Raw genomic sequence first — 18,480 nt, forward strand, 5'->3', positions numbered from 1 at the left:
AACTATTATATACTCGCAAATAATGTGGCTTACTAGTGGTAAAATAATTTTCAAAATCGGTTCAGTAGATCCATATAACACCACAAACTTTACCTCTTTATAATTTTCGTACAAAAGTATAGATTCGCTATCGGTCGTCGACAATAAGTTTTCTCTTTTTACGACATACCATCCTATGGATTAAATTTTTAGTCAATACTTAAAAAACTGTCATCTAAAAAACTTGGTATTAGCAATAAAACTACACAAAAGTGAAATAATTGCAATATATTGATTTCATAAATAATATTCACTTACAATATAATAATATTTATAATAACATACTAAAAAGAACATAGCCTGTAGCTATATGGCACGTCGATTCTCTTTCTATGAACGCTAACGCTTCGAAAATTAAAAAAGAATACGGAAATGACATTCACTATCGACAGGTCACGTGATCAAGTTGTCGATCGCAACTGTCATTCCAATACATTTTGATAGTTTTCGAAGCGTCAGCGTTTGTAGAAAGAGAATCGACGTGTCACATGGCTAAGCCTAAGTTCATACATCTAATATAATTATACTTTTAATAATAAATTCAGCCATCTTGATTCTGCAACTGCTTGAGCTGTTTCAATACAGTGTCCAACAACTTCCGTCTGTCTCTTTCGTTCTTCTTCAGAACGGAGAAGACGGAAGACTTCTGCTCAGCCTCTTTGAGCTTCTCGAGTAAGGTCGCCGCGTCTCGGGGCGTTACCAGGGCGTACTTGCCGCCTTCGATGCCCACGTCGTGGAGGTAGGAGGACCAGTCCCAGCCGGTGATGAGGTCCAAGAGTTGCCTACAATGAAAAATAGTGTATAGTGACGAATGCTTGGAGTTTCTCTGCGTGATCAACTCAGAAATGAGGAGATACGGAGAAGAACTAGTCACTGACATAGAAAGAAAGGGTTGGGGTAGGGTAGGGCAGGGGTAGGGTAGGGGTAGGGCAGGGGTAGGGTAGGGGTAGGGTAGGGGCAGGGCAGGGGTAGGGTAGGGGTAGAGGTAAAGAAGGGTAGAGTAGGGATAGAGAACAAGTGCACTTATGTCAAAACGAAGCTTGACCGGGTCCGCTAGTATGATAGATACTATAGATACCTACTACAAACCACCGCAAAAAACAATCACCAAACAAAACAATGCCAACAGAAAACAGATAAATAATATGCACAAAAAAACCAAATATTATCAAATTTACGTTTATTTCGGACTATTAATATACCTAATGCCAATTTATAAGATATATACAAATGGGTTGACAAGTCTTTCCCTCCGTTTATCCACCGGGGATATTATATCCACCGACGTGCCCAGGCGCGGTGAGTGGATAAAACGAGTGTGGGGGATAAACGTTTTATCCTCTCCCCGTGGATAAATTTCTCCCTTGCCCGTGCTAGCCCTGCAGGTCTGGGTGGTGGTGGTGGCTTCGGCCGAGGCAAAGACGTACCGCCAAGCGATTCAGCGTTCCGGTACGATGCCTTGTATAAACCAAAAGGGCACACCCCTTTTGGATTTTCATCCTCCTAACAAGTTAGCCCGCTTCCATCTTAGACTGCATCATCACTTACCATCAGGTGAGATTGTAGTCAAGGGCTAACTTGTAAAGAATGAAAAAAAAATTGATACCTCAAGCTGGCAAAGTGTTCCAGCAGCTCGCCCTCCTTGAGGCCTGGCACGGGCTCGCCGGCCGCGAACTGCTCGCACTGGATCACGTCCAGGTCGAGCTGGTGCAGCGCGCCCGACGATATCTGCCTCACCGCCGGGTCCAGCAGCAGGTTGCGCAGCCGGCTCGCTATGCGGTTGGTGGCCGCGCGGACGGCAGCCACGCTGTGAACGACAAGAAAACAAAAAAAAAATATGAGTCCAACTTTAAATTAGCCGACATTAAGAGTAAATCTCTGCGTGATCGAATCAGAAATGAGAAGATCCACAGAAGAACCAAAATCACCGACATAGCTCAACGTGTCCCGAAGCTGAAGTGGCAATGGGCGGGGCACATAGTTCGAAGAGCCGATGGACGTTGGGGTCCCAAAGTGGAATGGCGACCCCGCACTACAAAGCGCAGTGTTGGCCGACCCCCCACCACTGACTGACGACATCAAGCGATTCGAAGGGATTCGCTGAATGCAGGTGGCTGAGTAGTTTAGTTGTTTGGAAGTCCCTACAAAAGGCTTATATCTTGCAGTGGACGTCTATCGGCTGATATGATGATGATGAAGATGAAGAGTAAATTCCCTATTTGCTTAGTTACTATAAAAACTTCTAATACCCTGGTACTCTACGATTGCTGCTGGCTTCTCTGCGTGATCGAATCAGAAATGAGGAGACTGACATGACACTGACATAGCTCAGCGCGTCGCGAAGCTAAAGTGGCAATGAGCAGACCACATAATTCTAAGAGCCGTTTGTGGTTTCAATGTGCTGGAATAGCGACCCCGCACCGGAAAGCGCAATGTTGGCGAGACCGTTGTGTTTGGTAGTCCATGCAAGAGGTCTATGTACATCGGCTGATGATGATGTTGAATTATGATGAATGAATGTCTGTATTTTTTACAAAAATACCAAAACGGGACGTTTAAAGAATATCAAAAAATCTAGATCATAATAAGTACAATTATATCCAAAATATATCAATTCCGCAATGTCTTGTGTGTGATCGCGCTAATTTCAACTAATCAGTATTTTCGAGGCTAACGTCAAACAATTGCTTATTAATAAATTAACATTGCTGTAATGAATAACGCAAATATCTCACCGAGCGCGCGTAGGCAACTGTTCCAACGACGTCAACACTCCGGACAGATAGCTCAGCATGTCAGTGACGAATGAAGAGGCTTGCCCGCTGGGTTCCACTGCAAAATTCAATCATTTAATCAAAGGGAAGGGGCCTCTCTCACCAATCTCCTCCCTGGGAAATAAAAAAAGAGACACAAACCCGAGTGTGCTTTAGACTACACATTTAAAACTTCTTTGAAAAATGAAAACCAAAACGCCATCTATGAGCCTCAGACATAACTACTCGAATAAGGGATTGTTTCAAAGTTCTTTATGAGCGCCATCTACTGGTAGTTTAAATAACAAACACTGTTTCACTATGCATGTAGATGGCAGCACGCATCTCATCCGTGACATTGCTCCGTCGCTGATGACTCGTGTATTATCGTGCCTATTCGCTAGCGCTGTGAGGTTCGATGCTTTCGCCCGGCTTGTGTATCTACATTGTATGCAATAATTATTACTGTATACCTTCTTTTTATAATTTTTTTCCTAGTAAAAAAAAAAAAATATACCGCAATAATGTTAGATATTACGTCTTAATTTTTATTACGTTTGTTTCATGTTAAAGTTTAAATAGTTTTAAGTACATAGCCGTTAACTTAAATAGGTGTAAGTTAGCCTTATTTAGTAATTTTAGTGTTATGTTGACTGTATGTTATTTGTATAAAAACATGCTTGTGTATAATATTTCTGCTTAATAAAGAATTTTGAAAAACAAAAACAAAAAAACGCATCTCATCTATCTCGCCCGATTACACTTTTCGTAACGCATTTAACAATTTACTCCCGAAATCAGACGTGCGTAATGAAGTTTACTGTTAAAATTAAACATTTTACATCAGACATATTTATTATGCCCCTCTTTCACGTTGGCCAATACGCTCTTCACAACAACATTGTTTGGCCAACATATAATAGGCTAGTTGACACTTTTTTTAAAGGGTCTAAAATTGTTCTATATAAACTAACTACTACTACTTCTACTGACTACTAGATTGAAAAAAATATATATTATATGTTTTAAAACGTATTACATAAAAATTTTACTATTAAATATTTTTTGACAATACGAGACAAAACGATGTCAGTCATGATGGTCTATACTACTACTTCTACTGACTACTAGATTGAAAAGAAAAATATTATATGTTTTAAAACGTATTACATAAAAATTTTACTATTAAATATTTTTTGACAATACGAGCCAAAACGATGTCAGTCATGATGGTCTATATTTTAACTGTTTCATGACGTCACGTTAACACTAAACCTTTAAGGTTTAAGTGTGTTTGACGGAGTGTTTGAAATTAAAGTAATATAGTAGACTAGCGGACGCCCGCGACTTCGTCTGCGTAAAATTCGATGTCAATTTTACTACTACCCCCTAACCTAACCTACCCTACCCCTACCATACCCCTACCCTATCACTACCCCAACCCTACCACTGCCCCAACCCTACCCCTAACCTACCCCTACCTTACCTATACCCTACCCCAATCCTACCCGTACCCTCCCCGTACCCTATCCCTTTCCTACCCCTATCCCACCCGTACCCCTATCTCACGCCTATCCTACCCCTACCCTGCCACTTCCCTATCCTACCCGTACCTCTACCCTACCACTACCCTACCTCTACCCCGACCCTACCACTACCCTAAACCCGGCCCTAAACCTACCCTACCCCTACACTACCCCTACGCTTCCCTACCCGTACCCTAACCTACCCTGTAACTTCTCTATCTTACTCCTACCCTTAGCAAAATCGGTCCAGTCCTTCGAGAGTGGTGGTATGACCAAGAGAAATAGAGACTTCTATGCTAATAATATAAAGAGGTAAAGTTCGTGTGGTTGTAGGAGGTAATCTCTGGATCTACTGGACCGATTTGGAAAATTGTTTTACCAATAGAAAGCTACGTTATTTGCGAGTGTCCAAGGCTATGTTTGATCCCCATATTCACACGGGAACGGGAACTACGTAAATGAAAGCGCCGGGCGTCATATAGTGGAATTTCTGCGTCTTTTAGAAATTTTGTATTATCTCCGAAACTATTTAAGTAATTAACATACTGTAAAGGGCAAATCTTATCTCCATAATACCCTTGTGATTATTAAATAATTTATTTTAATAAGGATTAAAGTTTAGTTGTATAAATAATGACGTAAACCTAAGTATATAAAATTAATAATTTTTAAAACACAAAAGGCCTTTTTTCTTCTATATATCAGCTAATATATAGAAGATAGATATATGGTGTCGCGGACTTTTTTGTAGAACTTTTAAAGATACATAAAGTCTCCATATATTAATTTCAATTTTACACAATAGTTAAGGCAGCGCATGCGAATAAGTCTGTATAAGAGGATTTTCAGTCCGACCTGTATGACAAAAACTGTGATAACTCGGCTAATATATATGATACCAATATAAAATATAACCTATAGCACTCCCCGATAATGTAGCATTCTACTGGTGAAAGAATTTTTAAAATCGGACCAGTAGTTCCGAAGATTACCCCATTTAAAAAATGTGACAAACTTACAAACTTACAAACTTTACCTCTTTATAATATTAGTATAGATTGACGTTTATTCTTTTAGTGACATCAAGTAACAAATGGAAAAAAATATTAAATACATAATTTTTAAATTAATATTGTTTATATTAAATTTGATATGAGTCAACTACCCATTTGGTTGTTCAAAACACCTGCACTACACGATAGCCAACATGTTGACGGCCGTATGGCGCAGTGGGTAGTGACCCTGCTTTCTGCATCCACGGCCGTGGGTTCGATTCCCGCAACTGGAAAATATTTGTGTGATGAGCATGGGTGTTTTCCAGTGTCTGTGTGTATTTATACATTATATAAGTATTTATATGTAGTATATAAATGTATATGAATATTATAATATCAACTATCTTAGTATCCATAACACAAGTTACTCTGTATGCTTACTTTGGGGCTAGATAGTGATGTGTATTGACCAGCATTGACCAACGTGTTGGAATACGTGAAGATTTGCATTAAAAAAACTAAAGTGGAACTATAAAGAGTGTCTAATAATCTTACCCAACAACCAATCGTAGTTTTCAAGGTCGAGAAACTCGTCGACTTTCTTTTCCAGGTTTTCACAGATTTGTTGTTCCGCGTCGTCTCTTGCCGCTTGGAACATGCTGCCCGCCGCCTACATACCATAAAATAAAATAAAAATAAAAAATAAATAAATAAAAAAGCCTTTTATTTCCAGTACATACATACAATATACATATACAATTTTGTGAGAATTACCTACTTTTAAAAATTAATATGTAACTATTCTATGGTATTTATTTAAAAAAAAAACATTATTTTGCTGGAACCCCCCTCAGGTAAAGGCCTCCTCCAAAGATTTCCATTTTTCCCGGTCTATAGCGATTTGAAGCCATTGTGGGCCTGCAATTTTTTTAATATCATCGTCCCATCTACAGTATGGTCTACCTCTACCTCTACATACCATAATAAAAGTTAAATAAATATTCAATTACCGTTTTATTTTAAATAACTTTTTCGTTTTCATGTAAATTATATTAACCTGCGTAGTAACGAGTTCCGAGCCGGTGATGTTGCTTATAAATTCGTACAGATATAGCGTCGCGTCCTCCAAGTACTGCGTGTCCACTATAATCTGAAACAATTATTAGTTATTAATATTAGACAAAATTATTTTTTTAATAAGCTACTACATTTGAAAGGTCGGAGTAATGAGTAAACCGTAATTTTTTCTTTTTGTAAAAAAAATAATATTCATTCTGCGTATTATTTTGGACGTCTCGGCAAAAATAGAGCGCGATAGGCTAAGTAAATATAAATATGGTATTTTTAATAACTTTTGTGTTAGCTGTCTTGTCTATATATAAAGTTCCATAAATATGAGACATACATAATATAATATGCTAAAAATAGTTTTCCTAGCCATAAAGATGACAAGGTATAATCCGAATAAATGTCTAAACATTGTGCGTTAAGTTAGGCAATACAAGATTATTGGGTATCACCGGTTACGTAGGGCCGCGGCGGCAGAGCATCACCTCTTTTTTCTTTTTTTGTTGACCTGCGCGTAGAGGCATTTTATTTCTGAGACGTCATAAAGATTGCATCCGCCCATGCCACTGAAATCATCCGTAGTCACCTGCACCAGCTGCATGAGCGGCAAGGGCCGTCGGAACAAGGCCGACAGGCAGCCAGTGAAGGAGCGGCTGAGCAGCAGGGAGGCGGAGTGCCTGGCCGCCGCCGCGCGCCGCCCGCCGCCCAAGCCGAGCCCGGCCGAGTACTTCAGCCACGCGTATATGAACTCCTTCACTTGGAGTACACCGATGTACTCACCTGCACCAGCTGCATGAGCGGCAAGGGCCGTCGGAACAAGGCCGACAGGCAGCCAGTGAAGGAGCGGCTGAGCAGCAGGGAGGCGGAGTGCCTGGCCGCCGCCGCGCGCCGCCCGCCGCCCAAGCCGAGCCCGGCCGAGTACTTCAGCCACGCGTATATGAACTCCTTCACTTGGAGTACACCGATGTACTCACCTGCACCAGCTGCATGAGCGGCAAGGGCCGTCGGAACAAGGCCGACAGGCAGCCAGTGAAGGAGCGGCTGAGCAGCAGGGAGGCGGAGTGCCTGGCCGCCGCCGCGCGCCGCCCGCCGCCCAAGCCGAGCCCGGCCGAGTACTTCAGCCACGCGTATATGAACTCCTTCACTTGGAGTACACCGATGTACTCACCTGCACCAGCTGCATGAGCGGCAAGGGCCGTCGGAACAAGGCCGACAGGCAGCCAGTGAAGGAGCGGCTGAGCAGCAGGGAGGCGGAGTGCCTGGCCGCCGCCGCGCGCCGCCCGCCGCCCAAGCCGAGCCCGGCCGAGTACTTCAGCCACGCGTATATGAACTCCTTCACTTGGAGTACACCGATGTACTCACCTGCACCAGCTGCATGAGCGGCAAGGGCCGTCGGAACAAGGCCGACAGGCAGCCAGTGAAGGAGCGGCTGAGCAGCAGGGAGGCGGAGTGCCTGGCCGCCGCCGCGCGCCGCCCGCCGCCCAAGCCGAGCCCGGCCGAGTACTTCAGCCACGCGTATATGAACTCCTTCACTTGGAGTACACCGATGTACTCACCTGCACCAGCTGCATGAGCGGCAAGGGCCGTCGGAACAAGGCCGACAGGCAGCCAGTGAAGGAGCGGCTGAGCAGCAGGGAGGCGGAGTGCCTGGCCGCCGCCGCGCGCCGCCCGCCGCCCAAGCCGAGCCCGGCCGAGTACTTCAGCCACGCGTATATGAACTCCTTCACTTGGAGTACACCGATGTACTCACCTGCACCAGCTGCATGAGCGGCAAGGGCCGTCGGAACAAGGCCGACAGGCAGCCAGTGAAGGAGCGGCTGAGCAGCAGGGAGGCGGAGTGCCTGGCCGCCGCCGCGCGCCGCCCGCCGCCCAAGCCGAGCCCGGCCGAGTACTTCAGCCACGCGTATATGAACTCCTTCACTTGGAGTACACCGATGTACTCACCTGCACCAGCTGCATGAGCGGCAAGGGCCGTCGGAACAAGGCCGACAGGCAGCCAGTGAAGGAGCGGCTGAGCAGCAGGGAGGCGGAGTGCCTGGCCGCCGCCGCGCGCCGCCCGCCGCCCAAGCCGAGCCCGGCCGAGTACTTCAGCCACGCGTATATGAACTCCTTCACTTGGAGTACACCGATGTACTCACCTGCACCAGCTGCATGAGCGGCAAGGGCCGTCGGAACAAGGCCGACAGGCAGCCAGTGAAGGAGCGGCTGAGCAGCAGGGAGGCGGAGTGCCTGGCCGCCGCCGCGCGCCGCCCGCCGCCCAAGCCGAGCCCGGCCGAGTACTTCAGCCACGCGTATATGAACTCCTTCACTTGGAGTACACCGATGTACTCACCTGCACCAGCTGCATGAGCGGCAAGGGCCGTCGGAACAAGGCCGACAGGCAGCCAGTGAAGGAGCGGCTGAGCAGCAGGGAGGCGGAGTGCCTGGCCGCCGCCGCGCGCCGCCCGCCGCCCAAGCCGAGCCCGGCCGAGTACTTCAGCCACGCGTATATGAACTCCTTCACTTGGACGTACACCGCTGGCACTATCGTTGAGAACGGGAATCTGTAAATTATAATAGATATAAATGTCTGACACAGGATTCGAACCCAGGACCTCGTGATTGAAACCATATAGGCTAAGCACTGGACCAACGAAGCAACTTTATAATTACCATCACACGAGCTTTGTTTAATTAGGATATCGTGAGGTCTAGCAGGAACTTTGGAACTTAATGGTGATTAACGAAAATAAAGCCTGAGATAAAATATCTTAAATGATGTTCTAAAGATACCTAAGTTGTAATAATCAGGAAAAATAGATGGGCATTCTAAACCTAAGAAGAGCTGTGAGAGCCCAGTGGATATGACCTCTTAAAATGCACCTCCAACTTTTCAGTTGTGTGCATTTTAAGAAATTAAATATCTTTATATTATATCGGGTCTCAAACGGTGAAGGAAAAACAACGTGAGGAAAATTAATTCTCTGCAAGTGTGAAGTCTGCCAATCCGCATTGGGCCATCGTGGTGGACTATTGGCTTAATCCCTTTCATTCTGAGAGCAGACTCGAACTCAGCAGTGAGCCAAATATGGGTTGATAATGATGATGATGATGATGATGATGATGATGATGATGATGATGATGATGATGATGATGATGATGATGATGATGATGATGATGATGATGATGATGATGATGATGATGATGATGATGATGATGATGATGATTTGACCTATCTAATCTAGACAGGATTTATTTGTATGAGAAAATAAGTCGCAAAACCCTTATTCACGTCATTCTCCGAAAAGGCAATTAAATTAATTCTACTCACTTTCTCGGAAAAGGTTGTGTCTCCAATTCATCGCCGTCATATGGAAATTGATCCATCACCCCGTCATATTGCTCCTGGTTTTCTACCTGAAAAAGCATCATTTTCACATATTTATCTTCACATATTTAAACATTACTTTGTAATATCCATCTTTTCTTTTTATAGTAATAATTGATTAAAGAAGCATGAAATATTTCTAGATGAGAGAAAGACAAGGCATTATCTCTATCGCAATGAAAGAGAGAACAATATTTTCGATTCAACCGCTATTGGCCGATATTTGCTTTTCTCTCATCTCTAGAATGTTGGGACCCCAATGTCTATCGGAGTATGTCTATATCTCTTCGGACTATGTGCCCTGCCCATTGCTACTTTAGTTTAGCGATTCGTTGTGCTATGTCAGTGATATGACAGAGTGATGGTTCTTATGCGGATCTCCTCATTTCTGATTCGATCACGCAGAGTAACTCCAAGCATAGCTGATTCTATCCGCTACCGCTGAGTGACTTTGAGTCTTCTTATGGCTACACGCACTCTTGGAAGACTTTCGTCTTCAAGCACTGAAGACTTCACTTTGACGTAAAGATATGGGGTAACATCTACAGTACGTAAACAGTTCTAGATTAGTCTATAAGCTATTTAAGCAATTGCTTAGGGCATCCTAAAATCAAGAAAAAGAAAATAACGAGCCCACGAAAGTTAAAGCAATTTTAAAATCCGGGAATTTTATACAGACGTTGATTGATACATATTCTACCTATGATACACAGGTATTACCATATTTTATCATATTTTTTTTGTAGTTTACTTAAGGCTAGGGGAAGGGCGCCTACAAGGGAAGTTTGCTTAGAGCATCAAATTAACTTAATCCGGCGCTGTACATAAATACCTCAATAGGCAAGAAGGACGCGTTGTCCAATATATCCCTGAACACCACGACCCAGCGCTGCATCAGCACCTCCGTGTAATGCTCCGCCATCTCCTGCAGCAGCAGCGGCAGCGGGTCCGTCGGCAGCCCGTAACATCTACACAATCCAGAAAAACCTCCCATCAATCACATAGACATCGAAAATTACATGGGGTTTAACGCGTACACTAACGAGTATGATATAAGTTAGAAACGATGGTTTATCACTTGAATAAGCTCGTTGACACTTTTTTTTAAATGGTCTTAAATAGTTCATTATGGTTGTACAAGACTAAACATTTTTTTTGTTCTCCATGCCCACACTAAACAATTTATGATAAACAATAATTACAACACAAAACGTTATTGCACAAAATCACTAATGCGACTGGCAGCGTAACGGCGTCTACGCTGCCTAACAAAAAACTGAGCTCAAGTCATCAAATACCCTCTTATATATACCAACACTGATACCTCCCCTCTACAATAACCTAAATAATAATGAATGTTACTCATAATACCACCTGTAATCGAGAAACTTGTAACAGTTCGTCATCCCAGGTACTAAAGGCACACGCAAATTTTGTTCATTATTTTTGTGCTACCAACTTGAAATGTGCTGTAAACGTTTGCTGTAAATTTATTTTACGATAGGGACGGATTAAGGAGGCCCTAAAGCCACTCGCAAGTTTGAACGAAAGTCCTTCATTTATTACGCTACAAACTTGAAAAATAGCAGAAAGGTCTACTTGGTAGAGGTCCGTTAATAATGAATTTTATCCAAGCTTAAAAATCAAGGGTTCTGAAATTCAGGAAAAGCTCGCATTTTGATTCCTGAACAATTGTACACCAATTGTTAGCGTAAAACCAAAGTGTAGGATTATATAGTCATTGTCATATGTACGGTACCCTTTGAGAACGAAATTTTTAGTAATGGGCTGAAAAAATAATCTGATGATGACTGGTTTTGGTTGCAAATTTAAACCTAAGCGACACATTATTTAAAAAAAGCTTGTAATAAAAGTAAACTCACTTGAGTGCATTTATAAACAGCACAATCTGTTGTTTAATGCTCAGCATGAGAGTTGGGTCGGTGATCAGAGACGTATTAGTCCTCAAGGTGGAGGCGACCTTCGTCACCGCCATGCTCCATGTGTCCAGCAACCAGTCTCTGGACACCAGACCAGCTCCCGCCGTCAGGAGATGCTCCTCAAGGATGAAGAAGCCGAGGACAGCGTTGAGGTAGCTCTTCATGCTCTGGATGGAGTCGTGAAGGTTGCCTGACGATGGTATGAGGACCAAGCGGGCTTGTTGTTTTCGCTGGGCTCTGTAATAAGAAAAGTTATCATCATTATAATTCGGCTCACTGCTGAGCTCTTTTTTATATTCTTTACAAGTTAGCCCTTGACTACAATCTCACGTGATGGTCAGTGATGATGCAGTCTAAGATGGAAGTGGGCTAACTTGTTAGGAGGAGGATAATAGTCTACACCCCTTTCGGTTTCTACACGGCATCGTACTGGAACGCTAAATCGCTTGGCGGTACGTCTTTGCCGGTAGGGTGGAGCTCGAGTGTCCTCTCATAATAAGAGGGATTAGCAGATAGCCAGACTTCACACACGCAGAGAATTAAAAAAAATGTCAGATATGCAGGTTTCCTCACGACGTTTTTACTTCACCGTTTGAGACAAGTGATATTTAATTTCTTAAAATGCACACAACTGAAAAGTTATAAAATTGTAGATTATAATCTATCTCGCGAGATTGTAAACTGTCCAAAGATTGTGATCCTGAGTTGAGCTCGGAAACCAATGGTTAGTCAGTATGCTTTAGTTCAGATGTGAAGTCGTGCGCGCAGGGCATCGCTACCCTTCGGCCCGCGCGGTCTTTTGGAAGTGTTACGAACGAATTAGCCAAGCTATAGTTATTCAATAAATAAATGAATGTTACCTGTAATACTGTACGAAGTCATTCTTAGCTCCGAGCACGCTGTGTATGTGGAGGCAGCGGTGCAAGGGGCTGAAGTCCACCAGCTCGTGGGGGCATTGCGGACCGCTGTTCTCTCTGCTGGCGACTGAAATAACGTCATCTATACTAATATTATAAAGCTGAAGAGTTTATTTGTTTGTTTGATTGAACGCGCTACTTTCAGGAACTACTGGTCCGATTTGAAAAATTCTTTCAGTGTTAGATAGCCCATTGATCGAGGAAGGCTATAGGCTATATTTTATCCCCGTATTCCTACAGGAACGGGAACCACGCGGGTGAAGCCGCGCGGCGTCAGCTAGTTGTTAATATAGTACTACAGTAATATTTTAAATTAACTCCCCATTTTTTTTTTTTACTAGTTAGCCCTTGACTACAATCTCACTTGATGGAAATTGATGATGCAATCTAAGATGGAAGCGGGCTAATTTGTTAAGAGTATGAAAATCCACACCCCTAATGGTTTCTACACGACATCATACTGGAACGCTAAATTCTTTGTCGGTGGTGGTAACTAGCCACCGACCAGCCGAATTTGCAAAAACATTAAAAAAAATCAAAATTCATTTATTTCAATTAAGAAAGAAAGAAAGAAAGAAAGAAAAAAGCTTTATTAGTGAATTATGCCACACAACACAATTTGTTCTTGAACAATATCCTGCGATGTGTGGCACAACCCAGTAAACGGATCCAACTCAGCATAATGCTGCATACTCTTTAAATAAAAAGAGCATGCAGCTTCATTCAAGCAATTCGGCTTCATTTACAAGCAATTTTGAAATGTCAAGTTATGTCATGATTTAATGGTGGTAATTAAAATCGAAAACTTAAAATCCACAAGGGTTTCAAACGCGCCTTGGTCCAACAACAAAGTCAGCCAAGGTTTGATTTTTTGTTTACCAGCATTTTACAAACTTATCTAGAACTAACATTTTTATGGAAATTAAACCATTATTTTCATCCAAATCGGTTTATCAGTGTAACCGTGAAAAGGTAACAAACAGACACACAGAAGGCGCATTTATAATATTAGAATAGATTAGTATGGATACTAAAATAAAGACTTAAAGTATCAGATATACTATAAGCATTTTAAACACCGCCATACATAAAACTGCGCTATACGTGTAATATGACGTCACAAATATAAAGACAATTTTTCTGAACCAGTAAAGTGTCTTTATATATTTTGTGACGTCACATTTGTGTTAATACTTACCTTTTTTACTTTTTACAATGTTGGCCAAACTTCTTCCGAGCATTTCTTGGGTTTCTTTAAATGCCATTGCACCAACCTGCATGGTATTAAAATATTATTTTCAAATAATTAATAATAATTATAAAATGAAGGCTCTACAAAGACAGACAGACAACAAAGTAATGAATTAAAGTAATCTGCTATAAATACATTTGTACACTTTTTTGACCCGCTTGGGGGTTGCCTGTTAAAGATTGCTTATAGTTTCGATTATTGTTTCTTTTTTATTTATTTTATATTGTGTGCGATAAAGTATTTCTTCTTCTTCTTTTCCTTGTTTTTGTTTACATAAATTAACAAACCTGCGGGCTAAGCTTGCGTATATTTTCCAAGAAATCTCTGAGGTCTGCCATTGAAGCATCCTGTATAGCTTGCCGTAGCCTCGGTATGTCGGAGGAGATTTGTGCACACCATTTATAAGGGCCAACCCTTGGCAGTAACACATGTTCCAATTGCTCCAGAGTTTTAAGAGCAGGGTAATATCTGTAAAAATTTATTAAAAATAAAACAAAAATCTTCAAAGATTTCAAAGATAAGGTATTCCCTAAAAGGCAGTACCGTTTATAGTACCTCCACTAAAACAATAGATATTAAAAAAAATGTCTATCAATTGAAAGAATGAAATGAATGAAACGAATTGAATTGAATAAGCTTTAAAACTACTGGACCGATTTGAAAAATTCTTTCACTATTAGAATCCCATATCCAATCCTGATGAACATAATATTTTATCTCCATGTTCCCACATCAATGAAAACAACGCTGAATTAATTTAACAATAGCGGCCTTAGCAAATGACCATGAGACCTTCTTCTTTATTTACTATTTTTGAGCTATTTTTTAAATCACAGACTGAAGAATCATAGACCGAAGATGAGATGGTTGGAGTGTGTGAAAGAGGACATGTATATAGGGAGTGGATGATTAGTTGGCGAGTAATAGAGGTGAATGGAGGAGATTGACATATTTTTACTTTTCACTTAAGTGGGATAAGGTACAGGAGATGATGACACTCTAACATAAAAAGTCAACTCACCTTTTAGCCTCAACTTGGGTCTTAAGTTTGGAATATGTAGTAAGTAGCGGCAAACACAATTCCATCTTCTCTATGGTTGCCGCTATGTTGAGTTCCACGCGTCGCGCTCTTATTAACTCCTCAGCTCTTGTACATAAACCTTCAAACATTATACAAATTATTTTTAAGTTTTTTCTTATTAAAAAAATATGTAGCCAGAATTTATATTTTCACTTTTTTACTAACTTAATTTAGCTTCTATTTGAGTTTATACGTACTTAGCTGATGTCTACTAACTAAAGAACACCTCCCTACCAAAAGGTAATTGACCATTTTTCATGCATTATTCATACAAATTTAAAGAATGAACCGTTACAATGCCCAAATTAGTATCATATAATGAATAATAATATCAGTTTAGACTGGTTTAATTTCAGTTTTATTGAAAGTTGCATAAGTTATGGATATGCAAATTATCTACATTACAAAATTGCACAATTTCAAAAACGCACAGATTTCCAATAAATATTAGCAACTATCTAATTTTTGGTGATTTTGATTTATTATTAAATGAAGAATTTTCCATCATATTTTTTGGGTGTAAAATGGTCAGTCTCCTTTCATTATTGTGTCTGTTTTAAAAATTTTGTAATGAGTGACTTTTATCTTTTGTATTAATAGATGTATTCCTTACACTTTCACAGGTATAATACAGGTATAATAATATAAACTGTAATCTCCTCTGATGTTAAGTGACAATGTAGTCCAGAAGAGGTGCAAAGTTTTTCAGTTCCAAATGTAGTTCAGTTTTAATTTCCCCCAACCTATTACTTACTTTCAGTGGACTCCTTGACATTGGCATCTACATTAGAAATCTCTGCATGCAACTCTTCAGCATGAGATCTCACCTGCAGTAACTCTCTGATGGAGTCAATGAAACCCTAAAAATTGCAAACATATAATAACTACACAATTATACATGTCATAACTATACATTCTTGATGGCCTTCGTGGCGCAATGGTATGGGCAGTGGATTTACAAAACTGAGGTCCTGGGTTGGATCCCCGGCTGGGCAGATTGAGATTTTCTTAATTAGTCTGTGTCTGGGACAAGGCTGGTGGAAGGCTTCAGTCATGGCTAGTTACCACCCTACCAGCAAAGACGTACCGCTAAGCGATTTAGTGTTCTGGTATGATGTTGTGTAGAATCCGAAAGGAGTGTGGATTTTCATCCTCCTCCTAACAAGTTAGCCTGTTTCCATCATCACTTACCATCAGGTGAGATTGTAGTCAAGGGCTAACTTGTAAAGAATTAAAAAAAAAAATCATGTAAATATTCTGATTTACATTGTAATAAGTAAGTTAGTCCCTACTGTAAAAATGTTATTGATATATATAAAGCTTTTGATAGCTTTTTATTTTGAATGTATTGACAAATAAATTATTATTGATGATTATAAAATGATTTGGGTATTTTGATTATAGTAATCATGAATGGACAAGAATAGCCAAGGACAGAGTAAAGTAGAATCCAGTTTGAATGAAATTTAGTTTTCCACAAATTCTGCAGGAACCATGGATTTGTCTGGAATAAAAAGTAGCAAACATATTACTCGATAAACTAGTTGATAAAATATAGACCATTATGGCCGAGCGTTTTGGCTCATATTGCCAAAACAATATTTAAAAATGAAAATTTTCATGAAATTGCATCCCAAAAAATTTTTTTTTTTTTTTCAATCTAGTAGAATGATAATGAACAATTTAAGACCATCTAAAAAAGTGTTAACTAGCCTATTGTTAATATGTAATTACTGCATCTATTTACACATGGAATATTTATTTATGTACTAGATAATTACATGAATTTTTTGAAATAATATAGCCATTTGAAATTTATAAATTATATTGTGGTATATATTTTATAAGTATAGTAGCATATATACATCATCTTGGGTAGTGTACAATGTCATCTACAATATGTACAATTAAGCAAATCTACACAAATACTAAAAAAAGACAGATAAACAGATAAAAATCAAATCAAAATAATTTAATTCTCACTTGCTTTTTTTCCTTCTATAGCAACAAAATAATAAGAAAAAATAGTAAGAAACAAAAATCAAACTCAAATTCTATTGTACTATTTTACTATAAATATAATATCATAGTTATATAATAAAATATTCTATCTTCAGCATATTTTAACAGCTCACTGTATATCATTATACTAGCGGACACCCACAGCTTTGTCCTTCCTTAGACCTTAGTTTTTAGTTAAATTTCATATTTCTATGTCAATTGGTTTTCAATATTTTGTGACGAGTGACCTCTCATTTATATATTTAGATTTTAATTTTTATTTTAACTACAAATTTATGTGTAGTAAGATTTAAATTTAAATTTTAACTACAGGACCAAGTCACCAGTAAGAATATTAAACATTATTTTTATCTAAAATTAAGTAAACAAGAAAGAAAGAGACAATCTACAGACTCTGGCTAAGATAAAGATATTCTGGACTATATCATAATCATGACTCAAGAGTATGAGTCTGTCTGCTTAACCATAGAGTTATTTTAGAAGCAAGAGATTTCATGAACTAGTGTTTTTCAGTTAGCATGATGCAGGTGACAGTTTGTTTCGCTCTTGAAAGTTGGCTACTTTTCACGATAATAAAATAAATTATGGATGTCATAAGGCAACTGTCACCATACCCATGCTATCTGAAAAACACTTTAGCCATTATATTTATCTAAAGTTCAGTAAACAGGAAAGACAGAGTCGCAATAGTCCTACAGATTCAAGCTGAGATCAAGATATTTTGTACTATTTTGTATCAAGACTCAAGAATATGAGTCTGGCTGCTTAACCATAGAGTTGTTATAGAAGCCAGAGATTCCATGAACTAACCTGATAATAGAAATTGCAAAGCTTTTCAATCTCCTTGTCATGCTGCTGTATTCTCTCGTCTAACTGCTGCACAAACGCCTCGTGCCCGCCCTCTCCCTCATACACCGACCTGAACGCTGGGCCCCAGTAGTCATCTATACCCTCTATTTCCTGAAATTATAAATCAACCACCATAAATTTACAAAATACTGTTTATTAAAAAACTAATAATATATTTAAAGGGCGTCAAATTACCTGTATAGTTGCATTTGTCATTTTTGCTAGATCTTTTGGAACTTAGTACGAGTAATTCTTTATTTACTTTATAGAACTTTTAACCGTCGTTATGTATATTAGTTATAGGTCATAATAAAAGAATAATAAAAGAAATATTTACAATTATTTTACAAAACACTGAAAGTAAACTCTTGAATTTGTTGTTTGGCTGTCGCCTGTCAGAGCTGTCACCTGTCACGTAACGTCACAGATAGGTGAGGTGATAGACTGGTTTTCGTTTAAAAAAACACAATTATTTCAGTAACCGTGGAGAACTGTGGTGGTGAAACGTGTATGTGTGAAAATGGTACTTAAGCATTTGCAATAAGCAAACATTATTTTTATTATTTAGTAGATAATTTTAGATTTATATTAGTCTGTATTTTTACAGTTTCTTGTGAATGGTAATTTTTAGTCTTCTTGTGAAATAATTCATCAATGTTGCCACACTGAGG

At 40.0% G+C, this 18,480-nt stretch overlaps 1 protein-coding gene across 1 annotated transcript; it reads right to left on the reverse strand.

The window, feature by feature from the left end:
- Nucleotides 1-250: 250 nt before the first annotated feature.
- Nucleotides 251-18,223, reverse strand: LOC112046497 (exocyst complex component 6). Its single transcript, XM_052884485.1, has 16 exons — nt 18,005-18,223; nt 17,771-17,920; nt 15,693-15,798; nt 14,879-15,017; nt 14,145-14,325; nt 13,804-13,879; nt 12,549-12,687; nt 11,632-11,925; nt 10,581-10,716; nt 9,692-9,777; nt 8,714-8,924; nt 6,371-6,463; nt 5,869-5,983; nt 2,775-2,871; nt 1,646-1,846; nt 251-821 (listed from the first exon to the last, which is right to left on the reverse strand). Exons 1-16 carry the CDS (start codon nt 18,023-18,025, stop codon nt 581-583), a joined length of 2,286 nt encoding a protein of 761 aa, XP_052740445.1. The 5' UTR covers nt 18,026-18,223; the 3' UTR covers nt 251-580.
- Nucleotides 18,224-18,480: the final 257 nt, after the last annotated feature.

The sequence above is a fragment of the Bicyclus anynana genome, chromosome 11 (assembly GCF_947172395.1).
Source record: "Bicyclus anynana chromosome 11, ilBicAnyn1.1, whole genome shotgun sequence".
Taxonomy (NCBI): Eukaryota; Metazoa; Arthropoda; class Insecta; order Lepidoptera; family Nymphalidae; genus Bicyclus; species Bicyclus anynana.